General features: G+C 34.9%; 2 protein-coding genes, 1 long non-coding RNA gene and 1 other non-coding gene across 4 annotated transcripts; 2 read left to right on the top strand and 2 right to left on the bottom strand.

Moving 5' to 3' along the window:
* The first annotated feature begins 392 nt into the window (after positions 1-392).
* On the top strand, positions 393-8,069 carry LOC124366178 (integrin beta-PS-like). Its single transcript, XM_046822537.1, has 3 exons — positions 393-438; positions 1,996-2,142; positions 7,886-8,069. Exons 1-3 carry the CDS (start codon positions 423-425, stop codon positions 8,029-8,031), a joined length of 309 nt encoding a protein of 102 aa, XP_046678493.1. The 5' UTR covers positions 393-422; the 3' UTR covers positions 8,032-8,069.
* Positions 2,237-2,307, bottom strand: Trnaa-ggc. The gene has a single exon. It is a non-coding gene; the product is annotated as a tRNA-Ala (tRNA).
* Positions 8,070-8,672: 603 nt separating the features above from the next.
* LOC124366179 lies at positions 8,673-10,607 on the top strand. The gene is made up of 2 exons (XR_006922788.1): positions 8,673-8,907; positions 10,173-10,607. It is a non-coding gene; the product is annotated as an uncharacterized LOC124366179 (long non-coding RNA).
* Positions 10,608-14,524: 3,917 nt separating this feature from the next.
* Positions 14,525-16,416, bottom strand: LOC124366585 (transcription factor HES-2-like). Its single transcript, XM_046823178.1, has 2 exons — positions 16,336-16,416; positions 14,525-14,910 (listed from the first exon to the last, which is right to left on the bottom strand). The coding sequence occupies exons 1-2, from the start codon at positions 16,411-16,413 to the stop codon at positions 14,587-14,589; spliced, it is 402 nt and encodes a 133-aa protein (XP_046679134.1). The 5' UTR covers positions 16,414-16,416; the 3' UTR covers positions 14,525-14,586.
* Positions 16,417-16,765: the final 349 nt, after the last annotated feature.

A 16,765-nucleotide genomic window follows, 5' to 3' on the forward strand; every position in this document is an offset into this window, starting at 1 on the left:
TGTGCCCTCCTTACAGACATGCCCGAACAGGTGTAAGGAGTTCAAGGAGAGTGTGCAGTGTTTGGTGTACAAGACAGGTTCTATCACGCTTTAGGAGTGTGCCACTAATTGTACATTTGAGTTGACTGTCGTGATAATTGTGTGCCCTCCTTACAGACATGCCCGAACAGGTGTAAGGAGTTCAAGGAGTGTGTGCAGTGTTTGGTGTACAAGACAGGTTCTATCACGCTTTAGGAATGTGCCACTAATTGTACATTTGAGTTGACGGTCGTGATAATTGTGTGCCCTCCTTACAGACACATGTCCGAACAGGTGTAAGGAGTTCAAGGAGTGTGTGCAGTGTTTGGTGTACAAGACAGGTTCTATCACGCCTGAGGAGCCGAGTAGAGTGTGCCGCTAACTGTACATTTGAGTTGACTGTTATGGATGTTGTAGAAGGTGAGTGAAAATAAAGTGATTACTGTCCGATAATTACACTGCTAAGACGTTTAATGAGTACAGTGAATGTTTTCTTTTGACCAAATAAATGAATAGCAGCTACAGAGTATATATTTTCAATGTAAAGGAGGTCCGTTTTAATCTAGCACTTAAAAGGCCTTGAGTGTCATATTGAACTATGTATTTTGCCAGTAATAAAAATAATTTTTTGTCAACATCCGTTTTATTACTTTTGTATGATCTTTTAGTCCCAACAAATATTATATTTCAGGCAATAGTTTTGACGGTAATAATCCTCTATAAAAATATCAGCAGCTACAATTTTGTTAACAACACCCATAAGAATGTATTATTCAAAATTTAAAATAAGTGGTAAATAGGCAATTATTCTTCATTTAAATATTCACAGAGATCGGTGGTATAGTTGTCAAAGCAAAATTAAATTAAAAATATATTATAGTTTCATGTTACTATTGGTCTTCCATTTCAGTAATTCCTTCTCAATTTAAAAGGGATTTTTTTTTTTTAAGCCACCGGAAGAATATTCCCTTGAAGGTCTGTTCTATATCTTGCTTGATGAAGTCTTTCCTTTTTTTGTGTAGAATTCTAATTGGAAAAATCGACAAGCTACACTAACATAACCACGCCATCCGCCTGATCCCAACAATGTTCATGGAAGGATTGACAAAAATATACACACGCACACAGACTTTTTTTATGTGACCTGTATTTCCAAATCAGGGGACTACAAAATGAATATTTCCATAAAATCTCAAAATTGATTTGTTGTGTGATTAAAATACTATTCCCAAAAAATATATAAGTAAACCAAATTGTTGATCCTTAAAGAATACCAAATGACCACAGCCGAGCATATTATAATAGAAGAGACTTCACAGTTAACCCCATTTCTGTGATTAAGTTGGCTGGGCCATGTAATGATGTAACAATAATTGTGGAGCTGCAAAAGTCATAGGCTGTTACAGACCTTGGCTACTCCGACCGGCTAACCATATTCCGATTGTATTTTATGAGTATATAAACTTCCTGTGCTAAATCTAGCCATTGAATTTTTAGTGTTTCCTTGCAGGCACCTTTCCGGAAGCTGAGGTTTCCATCAAAACCTTATATATTGGATTTATTTCAAGCATATCTTCCTTGGAAAAGTAACTAATAAGCAAAATTAACTTTAGTTCTAATTGCATCATATATATTTTGACAAAAATCAGATGCAGCACTTCCGAAGCATTCTTTTGATAATTTGTAGTAAAAATAGATAAAAAACAAGCCACGATGACAAAATTGTAAATTTGTTTTAACTCTTTTAGAATTCCCCAACAGTATAAGAAAAAGCATTTTAACCTTGTCTTCTATTTGTAGGAATCATAGATCAGAAATAATGTATGGTGGACACTCAAACTTAAATTATTCGAAATATCCACATTCCACTGTTGTAATACGTAAATTTTCCACTTAATTGTAAATAGCTTTAAAAAAGGTCAGGAATCACGTATTAGCAAATAGCCTTAATTAAAAGTGAAATATGAATTGCCGCAGATCGAGAAGACCCGGATGAGAATTTCTGTGCCTACTACGATGATGACGCTTGTCGGTTCGCTTATATTTACTCCTATGATGAGAAGAGGAAAATCGTCATCAAAGCTAAGAAAGAGAGGGAATGCCCCTTACCAGTTAATGTGTTAGGTGAGTAGATAAGTTTATGTTGTGTATTAGTTTTAAGATTAATTTTTTTATGTTTAAAAATAGTTTTCAATAAAGATTGAATCACAAAAAGTACTGGCTCCACCGGGACTCGAACCCGGATCTCTCACTTGCCAGGCGAGTATGCTACCACTACACCATATAGCCCGTACTTTTTACGATTCAATTATTTTGTATTTTACCGTTTCTGTCACATATGTGTTTAAATAACCAAACTAACATATGATTGTAAGACTAAATACCTGTCAGTCACTCTTAACATTCATTTAAAGTTTTCGATTGGAGATGGAAACTATTACGTGTAAAGAGAGTCGAACTGTTAACAATTTCATGAAGTGTTGGAATCAAAATATTTCAATGTGAGAGAAATGTGCACAGGAAGACAGACTGTATGAAAGAGTATAACTCGTGTATCACTCCTCTCTGTATAACGCCTCTTCAAACACGTGGAACAGCAAAATCAGCTGATACTGATTTGTACCTCGTAAATGAAATGAAATGAAAGATGTCTTTATTAGAGGTGAAGTTAGGACTATAAGGTCCTCTCTACCACTTAACCTCGTAAAAAATTAAACTAACATACAACATAACACATAAAAATCAACATAAAAATACAGTGAGATGTAGAGAGACGATGTGTAACTGTTCCTCGAGATACCTCGTGGTAGCTGTCCTAAAGTCTGATTTCTACAGTTAATTCCCTAAGATCCAGGACGATTAAGGGACCGATATCCATGGGTAACTCTGGACCAAAGACGACATGAATGTGGCTATTACATCAACACATCACTAACTTTGGTTGAATAACAATCTTATTTTATTCTACAGTGAACTGAGTATATTATTTTATTAGATAAATAAACTCTTTATTGCCTTTACAACAATTTTGTTAATAGCAATTTTACGAACACTATGGATTTTTTATGTTTTATAATAGTTAAAAATACAGTATTATACATTTATTAATAAATATAAAATTAATGAATTAATTAAAATTAAATTTAGGTTGAAGTTTAATTTTGGAAATAGTCTATATTTATGTTTTAATGTATAATATAACAATAAAAATAGATGGTTAATCTCAATTTTGCTATTTACATTATTATACAGTTTGAATGATTGTTGACGTGATTAGAGAATTTGTTAAATTGTTAATAATGTATTGTTTTTGTTTTTGAATGTTATAACATCAAGGTGTGCTCCACTTTTAACTTAATTTGACTCAATAATCTTTTACAAAATAATTTGAAATAGGAAGTTTTAATGCTGTCATTTAGTTTATAGTTAAACTATTTACAGCTCAAAATTTTAACATTGTTATTTATTTTAGTGTTTATTTATTTGTTAACTAATCATTTTAATTGAAATCTTGTTATTGCAACATTAGTAGCAATATTAATACTACAAATACTAAGACGCCAATAAAAAAAAATAGTTTGAAGATATGTGTTTATTTATTTTATAATAATATTAATGATAGCAAGCAAGTTTAGATCACTTTCAGTGTTTTAATGTGAATTTATTAATATAAAATCAATATCATATAATATTAAGTTGTATGATGAGCAATAAAACTATTTATTATTTATTAGTGTTCTATTTCTGACTATGTTATCAATCTTGCCAGCATCTTGTAAGATGTAATATGAAAATTGTATTCATTGGGTGTATGATTTGTTTATGCTTGGCTCCATAATTCGATCCTCTTCCGGTGCCATCATTTCCCACTGTCGTGTTATTTTTGTATAATCTTAGTGTTCTATTTCTGACTATGTTATCAATCTTGCCAGCATCTTGTAAGATGTAATATGAAAATTGTATTCATTGGGTGCATGATTTGTTTATGCTTGGCTCCATAATTCGATCCTCTTCCGGTGCCATCATTTCCCACTGTCGTGTTATTTTTGTATAATCTTAGTGTTCTATTTCTGACTATGTTATCAATCTTGCCAGCATCTTGTAAGATGTAATATGAAAATTGTATTCATTGGGTGCATGATTTGTTTATGCTTGGCTCCATAATTCGATCCTCTTCCGGTGCCATCATTTCCCACTGTCGTGTTATTTTTGTATAATCTTAGTGTTCTATTTCTGACTATGTTATCAATCTTGCCAGCATCTTGTAAGATGTAATATGAAAATTGTATTCATTGGGTGTATGATTTGTTTATGCTTGGCTCCATAATTCGATCCTCTTCCGGTGCCATCATTTCTCACTGACGTGTTATTTTTGTATAATCTGCTTCCAAAGTGCAAGTTTTTCACACGTAAAAGGATTTGATTAACTAAATGTACTAGGAGAATTGTACCAAATATGAAATAATGCATGTTGCAAATCGAGATTTGTATTAAAAACCTATTAAGGTGTTTCTAATATATGAAAGTTTCCGATTGCATTGAAAAAAAAATGACACACAGAAGCACAAAAAATAAAACAAAAGAAAACCTAATACTTTGATTGGTGATTTATTAGTGACGTTTGCATCTATAATCCCTCATAGATGGGCTAGGCTTCTAATTACTCGTAGTTTTGGCAATTGAATAGTGAATCAAATAGTTATCTTCTCTAAGCAAGTGACCTTATTAATTGCTTTCTTTAAAACAAATATTTTTGGTTGATTAAAAAAAAATTAAAAAGTTAAAGGTTGGTTTTACCAGGCTTAGGCAAGACTAAGAACAAGTCCTCTCTGACACAACCTGGAAACCAACATGTTAAAGAAGACTTCCAAACCATCACCATTAGTCAGGCATCCGGTTGCTACCAGCACAAGATTTCTCAGCGGTTAACCATTCAAGGCGTAACCACGTTCGAACGTCGCTTAGCTCAGTTATCATATAATAATCGTCATATCCGCTAGACTACCACCGGTGGTTTTCCTTCCTTAACAAATTTGGTTTATTGAAGCTAGAAAATAAAGATAATTTGATTGAATCATTGGCAGCAGGCCCTAGTAATGAATCATATTGTAATCTTTCCGGGATTAAAATGATTTTTAACTAAATTTGCAGTTCTTTGTTTGTAGTTTGTTTTTGACGATGGAACGATTGTGAAAGAAACAGTAATTTATCATTGTTAAGCGAAACAAAAAATCAGTAACACTACGTTTCGAGATCTGAAATCTGATCTCTTCGTCAGGTAAATAACTAACCAAACTCAATTGCAAACTATTTTAAAATGAATTAATCATACCAGAGCGTTGTGACACGCCTATGTCAGGAATCGCAACCACCATGTTGTGTGTCAACTTCACTAACTCTAAAACATGCACTTAATAGAAAAACTAAACACAACACTAATTATTAAAACTGAACTATAGAAGTCACAATGTGTCTGCATTCGACTGCACAAACCACCTACGACTGACCAGAGGACAATAGTAAATGACGAACGTGACGGCACGAAACAAGATGGCGGCAGTAGAAAGGAAGGGGGACAGGAATAGCCCTTTTTTATTTTATTATTTATTTTATTTTTTAATTAGCAGCCAAAGTCTTAATGAACAGAACGAAAGCTTGGATATAATGTTTATATATAGTTTTGTTATTTTACCCAACATTGAACTTTCTGTTTAAATTTATTGTGTAGGACATAAAATATTCTTTTTTTAAATAAAGTTTTATTAGTCCTCATATAATATAAAATTATATGTTACTCTTGTTCCTTGTGAGCAGGTATTGTGCTGGGTGTGATTGGAGCTATTGTGCTAATCGGGTCAGAACTTCTCCTGCTGTGGAAACTAGTTACCACAATACATGACCGCAGAGAGTTCATCTGTGTTACTGTTGTTCCTTGTAAGCAGGTATTGTGCTGGGTGTGATTGGAGCTATTGTGCTAATCGGGTCAGAACTTCTCCTGCTGTGGAAACTAGTCACCACAATACATGACCGCAGAGAGTTCATCTGTGTTACTGTTGTTCCTTGTAAGCAGGTATTGTGCTGGGTGTGATTGGAGCTATTGTGCTAATCGGGTCAGAACTTCTCCTGCTGTGGAAACTAGTCACCACAATACATGACCGCAGAGAGTTCATCTGTGTTACTGTTGTTCCTTGTAAGCAGGTATTTTGCTGGGTGTGATCGGAGCTATTGTGCTAATCGGGTCAGAACTTCTCCTGCTGTGGAAACTAGTCACCACAATACATGACCGCAGAGAGTTCATCTGTGTTACTGTTGTTCCTTGTGTAAGCAGGTATTTTGCTGGGTGTGTGATCGGAGCTATTGTGCTAATCGGGTCAGAACTTCTCCTGCTGTGGAAACTAGTCACCACAATACATGACCGCAGAGAGTTCATCTGTGTTACTGTTGTTCCTTGTAAGCAGGTATTTTGCTGGGTGTGATTGGAGCTATTGTGCTGATCGGGTCAGAACTTCTCCTGCTGTGGAAACTAGTCACCACAATACATGACCGCAGAGAGTTCATCTGTGTTACTGTTGTTCCTTGTGAGCAGGTATTGTGCTGGGTGTGATCGGAGCTATTGTGCTGATCGGGTCAGAACTTCTCCTGCTGTGGAAACTAGTCACCACAATACATGACCGCAGAGAGTTCATCTGTGTTACTGTTGTTCCTTGTAAGCAGGTATTGTGCTGAGTGTGATCGGAGCTATTGTGCTAATCGGGTCAGAACTTCTCCTGCTGTGGAAACTAGTCACCACAATACATGACCGCAGAGAGTTCATCTGTGTTACTGTTGTTCCTTGTGAGCAGGTATTGTGCTGAGTGTGATCGGAGCTATTGTGCTAATCGGGTCAGAACTTCTCCTGCTGTGGAAACTAGTCACCACAATACATGACCGCAGAGAGTTCATCTGTGTTACTGTTGTTCCTTGTAAGCAGGTATTTTGCTGGGTGTGATCGGAGCTATTGTGCTAATCGGGTCAGAACTTCTCCTGCTGTGGAAACTAGTCACCACAATACATGACCGCAGAGAGTTCATCTGTGTTACTGTTGTTCCTTGTAAGCAGGTATTTTGCTGGGTGTGATCGGAGCTATTGTGCTGATCGGGTCAGAACTTCTCCTGCTGTGGAAACTAGTCACCACAATACATGACCGCAGAGAGTTCATCTGTGTTACTGTTGTTCCTTGTGAGCAGGTATTGTGCTGGGTGTGATCGGAGCTATTGTGCTGATCGGGTCAGAACTTCTCCTGCTGTGGAAACTAGTCACCACAATACATGACCGCAGAGAGTTCATCTGTGTTACTGTTGTTCCTTGTGAGCAGGTATTTTGCTGAGTGTGATCGGAGCTATTGTGCTAATCGGGTCAGCACTTCTCTTGCTGTGGAAGCTAGTCACCACAATACATGACCGCAGAGAGTTCATCTGTGTTACTGTTGTTCCTTGTAAGCAGGTATTGTGCTGGGTGTGATTGGAGCTATTGTGCTAATCGGGTCAGCACTTCTTCCTGCTGTGGAAACTAGTCACCACAATACATGACCACCGAGAGTTCATCTGTGTTACTGTTGTTCCTTGTGAGCAGGTATTGTGCTGGGTGTGATCGGAGCTATTGTGCTAATCGGGTCAGAACTTCTCCTGCTGTGGAAACTAGTCACCACAATACATGACCGCAGAGAGTTCATCTGTGTTACTGTTGTTCCTTGTGAGCAGGTATTGTGCTGAGTGTGATCGGAGCTATTGTGCTAATCGGGTCAGCACTTCTCCTGCTGTGGAAACTAGTCACCACAATACATGACCGCAGAGAGTTCATCTGTGTTACTGTTGTTCCTTGTGAGCAGGTATTGTGCTGAGTGTGATCGGAGCTATTGTGCTAATCGGGTCAGCACTTCTCCTGCTGTGGAAGCTAGTCACCACAATACATGACCGCAGAGAGTTCATCTGTGTTACTGTTGTTCCTTGTAAGCAGGTATTTTGCTGGGTGTGATTGGAGCTATTGTGCTGATCGGGTCAGAACTTCTCCTGCTGTGGAAACTAGTCACCACAATACATGACCGCAGAGAGTTCATCTGTGTTACTGTTGTTCCTTGTGAGCAGGTATTGTGCTGGGTGTGATCGGAGCTATTGTGCTGATCGGGTCAGAACTTCTCCTGCTGTGGAAACTAGTCACCACAATACATGACCGCAGAGAGTTCATCTGTGTTACTGTTGTTCCTTGTGAGCAGGTATTTTGCTGAGTGTGATCGGAGCTATTGTGCTAATCGGGTCAGCACTTCTCCTGCTGTGGAAGCTAGTCACCACAATACATGACCGCAGAGAGTTCATCTGTGTTACTGTTGTTCCTTGTAAGCACTGGGTGTGATTGGAGCTATTGTGCTAATCGGGTCAGCACTTCTTCTGCTGTGGTGTCACCACAATACATGACCACCGAGAGTTCATCTGTGTTACTGTTGTTCCTTGTGAGCAGGTATTGTGCTGGGTGTGATCGGAGCTATTGTGCTGATCGGGTCAGAACTTCTCCTGCTGTGGAAACTAGTCACCACAATACATGACCGCAGAGAGTTCATCTGTGTTACTGTTGTTCCTTGTGAGCAGGTATTGTGCTGAGTGTGATCGGAGCTATTGTGCTAATCGGGTCAGCACTTCTCCTGCTGTGGAAACTAGTCACCACAATACATGACCGCAGAGAGTTCATCTGTGTTACTGTTGTTCCTTGTGAGCAGGTATTGTGCTGAGTGTGATCGGAGCTATTGTGCTAATCGGGTCAGCACTTCTCCTGCTGTGGAAGCTAGTCACCACAATACATGACCGCAGAGAGTTCATCAAGTTCGAGAAGGAACGTGCAATGGCTAAATGGGACACGGTCAGTATTGAATTTTTGTTTTACTTATTGATGAAATATTTTGATTTCAACTTGCTTTTCACTTTACATTAAGTAGATCAAGCGGGTTGCACAAGTCACAACTATTGGTTATTTTCAGATGTTTTGTAATTACCATTTCTATTTAAAGAAATAAGTATATTTAAAAGTTATAGTAGCCTCCCTCTTAACCGGCCACCTAACTGGTCCCTATTTTCAAACATTGACATCTTTTTGACCTACAACTTTTTGGCCCTTCTAATGCTATGGACGCTTTTACGCGATCTAATGACGCTCTTAACGCCTTTGACGCGTTTACGCGTTCTGGTCATTTTTTTGCGAATTCATGGTCACCCTGAGTGCAGTTATGTTGTGTTATTACACGCTTGGAATCTTCACAGACAGTGAAATTTAAACCAACACCCATATAGGATGTTGTTGGGCGCAACTGCATCTATTTATACTGAGTGGCGGGGTGGCTGAAAGTACGCACAGTGCCGATGACGCCTATATGCGCGGTGCTGATTCCTAGTCCAACCACTGTGCGCTTCACTTGTAAACACTATATTTGTTTCTATAAATTTATGTTCTATATATTACAATATATTTGTAATAAAACTGATTAAGTTAAACATTTTTTTGCTTCTTTTCACTTTTTATAGAGCGATGGCGCAAAAAACAAATATAGCACAAGCAAAAGTTTAAAAGATCAAACAAAATATAGCTATCCTGACCTACAAATTTAACGAACAATATTTTTATGCTTTTTCTCATTTTTCACAATAGATAGAAATATGAAAAAATAAGGAGTTTGCAAAAATAAACTTTGGATTTTTCAATAATTTTTCAATTCAATTTTAACCACAAAACCCACCCTCGCTACTCTCGTGTCCCCCTCCCTTTCGAGGAACGCAACACGTCCTGTGTTCATGTACTGTCTTGAATTCTTTTTTTTTCTTCTAGGGCTTTTGCGGTGTGTTGACGTTTGCTGTTTTCACAAATACAGTTGTAGGTTATGCGTGTATTTCCAATGTGTGACTGTATGATTAAATGCGTGATCTGTATACATACATGTTTTAATTTATATAAAAAATACAGCACATCAAAAATGGAAGATGTCATTTTGTTATTACTATGTTAAAAAGTGCCAAAGAGAAAGAAGTATTTTTGTATGCAAGCATCTCCGAATGAATGATCTTTTGCATTACAAATTATATTAGTTAAACTTGAAAAACAGCACCTAAATATTGTTTCTGCTTCTTTTACAGGGAGAAAACCCGATTTACAAACAGGCAATATCGACTTTCCAGAATCCTATGTACAGTGAGAGTGATCTCTAATAGACTTACCCGAAGGCATTACTCTAAATTCGGTGCCTTACTTCCATCAATTCCTTCAAGAAAAACGTTTTCCATTACTCTGTCTTCGTTTTCTAGCAGTGATTTAAATTGTTCTTTACTAGTTTGTGAAAAAAGTGTTGTTTTAATTTTATGCTGTGCTAAATAGTTTGAACTGGGTAGCTATATATTTTTTATATAATATAAATAAATGATGGGAATGAACAACTACTACAATGCATTAAAAATAGTTTAATAAACTGCTGTCATTCAAATGAATGTTTCTAAATGTAACATTACTTAATTATTCTATTTTTCAATAAACGTTAAATTATTAAAGCTACCATGCTAAAAGTTATAAAACCAGTATTTTGTTTTTATTTTATAGTCTTAAGTCAATTAATTGTTAGTTATTCATAACACTTTATATATTTATAAGCCGTAATCATTATAGTAAGTATAGTGTTAGTGTATTTATTCAGAGACGATAACTAATGGCTGGTTTTTTGAAAGCTGCTTTAAACGTCCTAGCATAGTGTGTAAAGAGTTACACACATACTGCGTTATTTTTGATACTGCGTTTTATTTTTGTAGACATTATCCATATACAGTTTGCAAAATTTGTTAATTATTAATCGTTGTCTTCAGTACGACATGTCGTCTTCAGAGACTCACTAATAATTTTTTTACTTAATCAAGTGATAATTCGTCCGTGTAAACGTAGAAAAATAAAAGGGACGACTTGTGTACTGATACGAAGCGGTGTCTAAGATCTAGTAAACAACTTTCTGATAGTGTCAGTGTTATTGCTTCCGTAAACCTCAGTTTAAATCCATAACAATCTTCCAAATAGTACAAGTGATTCCTTAAGTATGCGTTCGTGTATTTATTTAGTCAGAATCTTTGGATATGGGGATGGTGATGATCCAACATCTGCATGAAGATTTAATTCGATGATGTCACAGAAAATAATTCAATACCACCAAGGGTCGTATTTTGCGTAGTAGTAATTATTCTCTTGGCTAACCACAGTAATAATACTAAATATCTGTTGTATAACAAAACATTATCATAACTAGTAATGTTTGATGCTTGTTGTGAGTAATTTATGCCAGAAGAGTTGGAAGCTCTGTTTCTGACTGTACACAAAACTGTATATCATCTTATAAACAATATATTTTGCCTTAGCAGTTTCCTGTAATGTTTTACGTATTTTAGATGTGTATTAACTAGAGTGGATAAACAAAATTTAGATTCCAGATAAAAGTACTTACAATTTGGTCATTTCCGCACTAATCGTGTTTCTGTAACGTTCTTCTTTGTAAATGAGTACAAAGTATTTTTGTAATGTTTGTGAAATCGTTGATAGTTTTCTTACAAAACCTACTGAATCAGCTTTTAATTACTGTAGAACTTTAAATTCTTTTTAGTTAGAATACGTATCTAACCGATAAAATACACGAGAACTTGGACCGCCTCTCTCTGTTAAAATCTTTCATTTTGACCCTTGAACGAAAAAGAATGGAGACCCCTATCTTGAAGTAGTAACTGTACATCAACTTATTTTTGTAAGATAAATATGTTTATTATATTGTAAGAGCCGTCGATTCGATTTCTACTCACAACCTGGAGAGCCGTTTTTTAAATAGTGGCAAACCTATATATTTTTAATCACTAGAATTCTAGTATTTTAGTAATGGTAAGGGTGGGTCAGAATTCCATTATGAGGGATAGAGGCAATATGCAGTGATTTGGGGGTATGAAATGAAATGGAACGCTTATCAAGATAGGGAGACATCCTGAAATTTTCTCCGAAACAAATTTTGAAAATGTAGGTCCAGAAATATTTTTTTGCAGAAATTTAGCATTTGCACTTGAAATTCACTTGTAATAATTTATTTCAAATGATAAGGTAATTTTTAATCAACTTGGATAGAGTCAGTGGGGATTTTACAGATTTTGAAGCCCAGGGCCAAGTGCTTGTGCGGTTCCTTTCCTTCATGTATTATCTAGATTTAAAATTATGATAATTTAAGTATATAATTTACTTGTGATGACATATTATTTACAATTGTACAATTTTAAACTATAATTTATACTTATATATACTTTTATTTATTTATATTCTAAACAATTCTGTTTTAATATTGAGAATTTAACATTATCGTCCTATAAGAATGAATATAATGTCTACTGTCCTACATCGAACATTTTGAGTTAAAAACACAATGCATATAACAATTCATATAAGAGTGATAGGGTTGTATCTGACTTTTTATGTGTTTATGTGCTACTTACAGCCATATAACTCCAACACTGATTTTGGTAAGCACATACAACTAACAAAGTCTGTTTGTAACTTTTGGATTGGATGGTTATACGATACAACCAAGTGGATGAGATTAAAATAAGTTAAACACTTTTACTAGATTATAACTCTCCTAAGCCAAAACCACCAAAATCATACTTGAAGCCCTTTTGCCAATTATATATATATATATATATATATATATATGATATATATTATAATATATAATGATTATATATATATATATATATATAAATATACTTATATATAAAAATGGGTCTTTTCTCAACGATCCGTTATGTAATCTTCCCTGTCTTATTTCTTACTACCAGAAAATGTCGTTGAACCAACGATTCGTAGTTTAAAGGACCTAACACCGTCATTTAAAATCTTAGAATTTTGTATTTAACAGTAAAAAATAAATTTTCCTTTTTTTTGTATCCAGTACTGTAACCTAAAAGTTGATAGTGTTGCCAACATAAAAATGCAACATAGTGTTGCAGTCCTAGTGGTATGTAATAGCATACTGTAATATTAATATGCGTTTAACTCAATCTGATTTTTCAGAAATTTTCCGTGGTTAACCTTATTCTGCCTATTTCTTAAAGAATGCTTTTATATAAGCGTGGTATTTAACCACGAGAGTAGCTATAGGTGGAAAATGAATTCATTGGTATTGATAAAACATATTCAGGTTCTGGCAGAATTTGAACCAGCACTATCACGAAACCAAATTAGATGCTACCATTATCCATCCTATTATAACTGGTACCATCATTTATATAAAAAATACAACATCCTTTTGGTATCACAGTTTTATTTAACTTTGTACAAAATGTTGTATACTTAAAATCTAAATTAAAACTACTGCATAAATACTAAATATCACTTTTTACGAACAAAACATGCTGCACGATATCTCAATATTTTGTACACACTGGTTTATAAATAAATAAAATAGATAAAAACAGAATATGAGTGCACATGACATAATTGGACTTGATTTCTTGACTGTACATTAAAGTACATTATTTTATTATTTGTCCAAATAATTAATAATATAGGCTAGTATTATAATATAGTAACCTATTAGGATTTTATATAAACGTTATTATAACAAATTAAAACACTAATAAGTAAATTTAAATTATTTACAAACAGCATAAATATAGAAAAGATAAATAGTCATAAATATTTTTTTAATTGGTGTATTAATCTTTAAAAAGTAAAATTCAATTAGTCTTGTAAACATTTAAACCACAGAAAACACAGCAGTCTGGCTGGAACTGTGCTATTCCGAGGCCACATATAGTAACTACCAATTATTGCATAAAGTGCATCACTGTAGTCGTCTGTGAGCAGTCTAGGTTTTTGAACTATTTTTGAATTAGAATTTAACGGTTTGGAAAAAATGACAGGCAGGGAGTAAGGTCGAACCGGTCCCTTCCCAATTCAATTAAACTAAATATTTAAACATCTTTTAGTTTCGTGGGTATGGTGTACAAGTAATAAATTAAAATTCTTTAGGTAGTATACAAAGATAAACCAAGAAGGGTTACATTATAAACGGCTTAATGTATTAATTAATACAATTAAATTAGACCAATCCAATTAAGATAGGTATGAAGCGCTTATTGATGAATATTAAAATTCCAAACAAATAATTTGTCCAATATTTAACACAGGAAATTCAGTGGCAATTGACAAATTATGAGTACAAATTTAGCTTATTAATACCTAAATAAATAAAATAATACTCGTATGATCAACTATTTTCGATTCCTTTGAACCAATTCTTGTTCAAAATAGAGCCATCGTAAAATTCCACCCATTCAAAATATAAAACCATACTTGAATTGGACAAAAACATAATTAGAACAATATCAAGTACACTCGATCTTAAGTTTAGATTCGCTATCATTAACAATACTAATATTATTACAATAAAGTATTCTGTACACTGTTTGAAAGACACTTTTACAAACCACTAAATGGTTTTTTAGGAACTAAGTTATTTACAATTGTTTTTACTCGAAATCACCAGGGCCTCCACATCAACCTGGGCGGTTCTGTTTGAGGTGGTTGTGAGGTCCTCTCTGAAGCGATAACCAAGGCGATCTCCCCACTGGGCAGTTTGGTTACTCCTTTGACTCGCAACCTCTCCTGGGCGGATGTCAACCCCTTTGGGAGGATGGAGGGAAGCGGTCTCTCTTCACAAATAGGTTTGCTCACGGCGGGGATTCTCTGATTCTCCTTCTGCTGTGCGACCTTGTACTTATCGTGAAGATACTGGACATGCTTCACCGCCATTTCCAGGATGTCGGCTTTCTCCAGCTTCGCCGCCTTAGCTTTAGCTCCTTCCTGGAAAGAGTATGATTATTTAATGTCAACAGTTTTTATTAATAGCATTAAGAGGGCGAATCAATATTAAATTGTGTATGAGAGCCGATGGCCTAGCGGTCTAAGACGCTGGAGTTTGGGTCTAAGTTAGTTTTTATCAGTACCATCGGCCTTGAACAGCATCGATTCTCTCCCTTATTCTGTTTGATAAGATCCTCGCACAGGCCAGTGGCCCATGAGGACAAACAGAATAAGACTTAAAAAGGGATCGGCCTCTCCTTTATCATAAAAACTGGGTTACATTATGAACAGTGTATAGACATGTGGACTAGAGGTTTAACCACTTCAATGTTGGTCTATTTTGAGTCAGAATAAGTATTCTCATAAAGACAGCAAGCGCACTAAGGCATCTGCTGCAGCCATCGTGTTAACCCTCATAGTACCTGAGTTTAATGGATTGTTAGCTAAATGTTTTAAGGAATATTATAAACAGCTATTACCAAAATGCCACAAATCAATTCATATACGATTATAAAATGTCACAATTCTGTTATTTGTTTACCAACTTCATAACTAAACTCCAAATGAAAAAATATCGTTTTCAGGAACAAATTAATCGACGATAAAATTAAACTATCAAACGCGCTAAGCTTAAAAAACCTGTGTTTTACTCACTATAGCGTAATATTTATTCATAACAAATATTATTTTGTTCTTGGCCGATATTTACTCATCTGTAATGCCATGGAAACGTCAATGTTCATTAAATATACGAACGATATGTTTATTAATTCAATGGTAGTGCTTCGTACTTCTTTTTGTCTAATAGCAGAAATTTGTGACAATTTTTTTAAGGGTGTTTCCGACCCACTGCCGAGTCTTTGAAATTAAAAATAAACATTAACGTTATACACAGGTCCCTCAGGATGAAGCTTTAATGAATTCATAACTAATGTGGAATTCAGGGAAAGCCGTGATAGTACTATAAAATCACTTATCATATAAAATTGAGTTGTTTTCCTTTCCAAAAAGATAAAAAATATCGCAATTCGGTTCATACATAAAAACTAAGAAATAAAGTTTTTTGTGGTTGCAAAAATAGAGTTATTACAAATTTGTTACTTAGACCTGTTCGTCCGCCCAACTAAATAATGGTAACATAATAACGTTCTATTTGAACATATTAAAATAGTTTGATTGCGATGTTTTTGGTAATGAATATATCTAAATAATACCTAATTTTTATATAGTTGGCGACACGTTTTTATTTGATATCAGTCGTAATAATTCCTCTAGGCTCTCCACAACTAATTATTCTCGCATAAATATCTCTCAAATTTAAATCCTTTAATATTTAAAAATATTTAATTTTTAATCTAATTTATGTAAGCTCAATGCTCAGTGTAGATAGTTGTAGAGAAAGCCGCGTGTAACAGCTAGTTTTACCTTGGTGGAAGCCTCAGTGATTAGCCTCTTGAGTTCGTTCAAGCTGTGGTTTATCCTGGCTCTCCGTTTTTTCTCCATCAGGGGTTTCCTGATCTGTAAACATAACCAGTGCCTTCAGTATGTTATGGTGATTACACATTTTTGTGATTTCTAGCATTGGCGGAGTGAAAATCAGAATATATTGTAAAAATAGCGTTACGTAATTGTCAAAATGATACGATACATCTAAAATTGTCTTACTTTGAGTTCTCGAGGGATAATATGAAATACCATCAGAATAATTGTAATATGTTATTCACTAAATCATGTTATGCAATATTAAAACTTTATACTCATATGATTATTCTTATTATTACTTTAGTGTTTGTTTTAAGCACCCGTGTTGTTAATCGCAATAAACACAATAAATTAAGCACCTACATAATAAAAA

This window comes from Homalodisca vitripennis, chromosome 7 (genome assembly GCF_021130785.1).
Source record: "Homalodisca vitripennis isolate AUS2020 chromosome 7, UT_GWSS_2.1, whole genome shotgun sequence".
NCBI lineage: Eukaryota > Metazoa > Arthropoda > Insecta > Hemiptera > Cicadellidae > Homalodisca > Homalodisca vitripennis.

Coding starts and splice junctions, on each gene's coding strand:
- LOC124366178 (XM_046822537.1), top strand. Junction 2,143..7,885: donor CTTACCAGTTAATGTGTTAG/GTGAGTAGATAA, acceptor CCTTGTGAGCAG/GTATTGTGCTGAGTGTGATC.
- LOC124366585 (XM_046823178.1), bottom strand. CDS start 16,413: ATGGAGAAAAAACGGAGAGCCAGGATAAACCACAGCTTGAACGAACTC. Junction 14,911..16,335: donor TCACTGAGGCTTCCACCAAG/GTAAAACTAGCT, acceptor TACTCTTTCCAG/GAAGGAGCTAAAGCTAAGGC.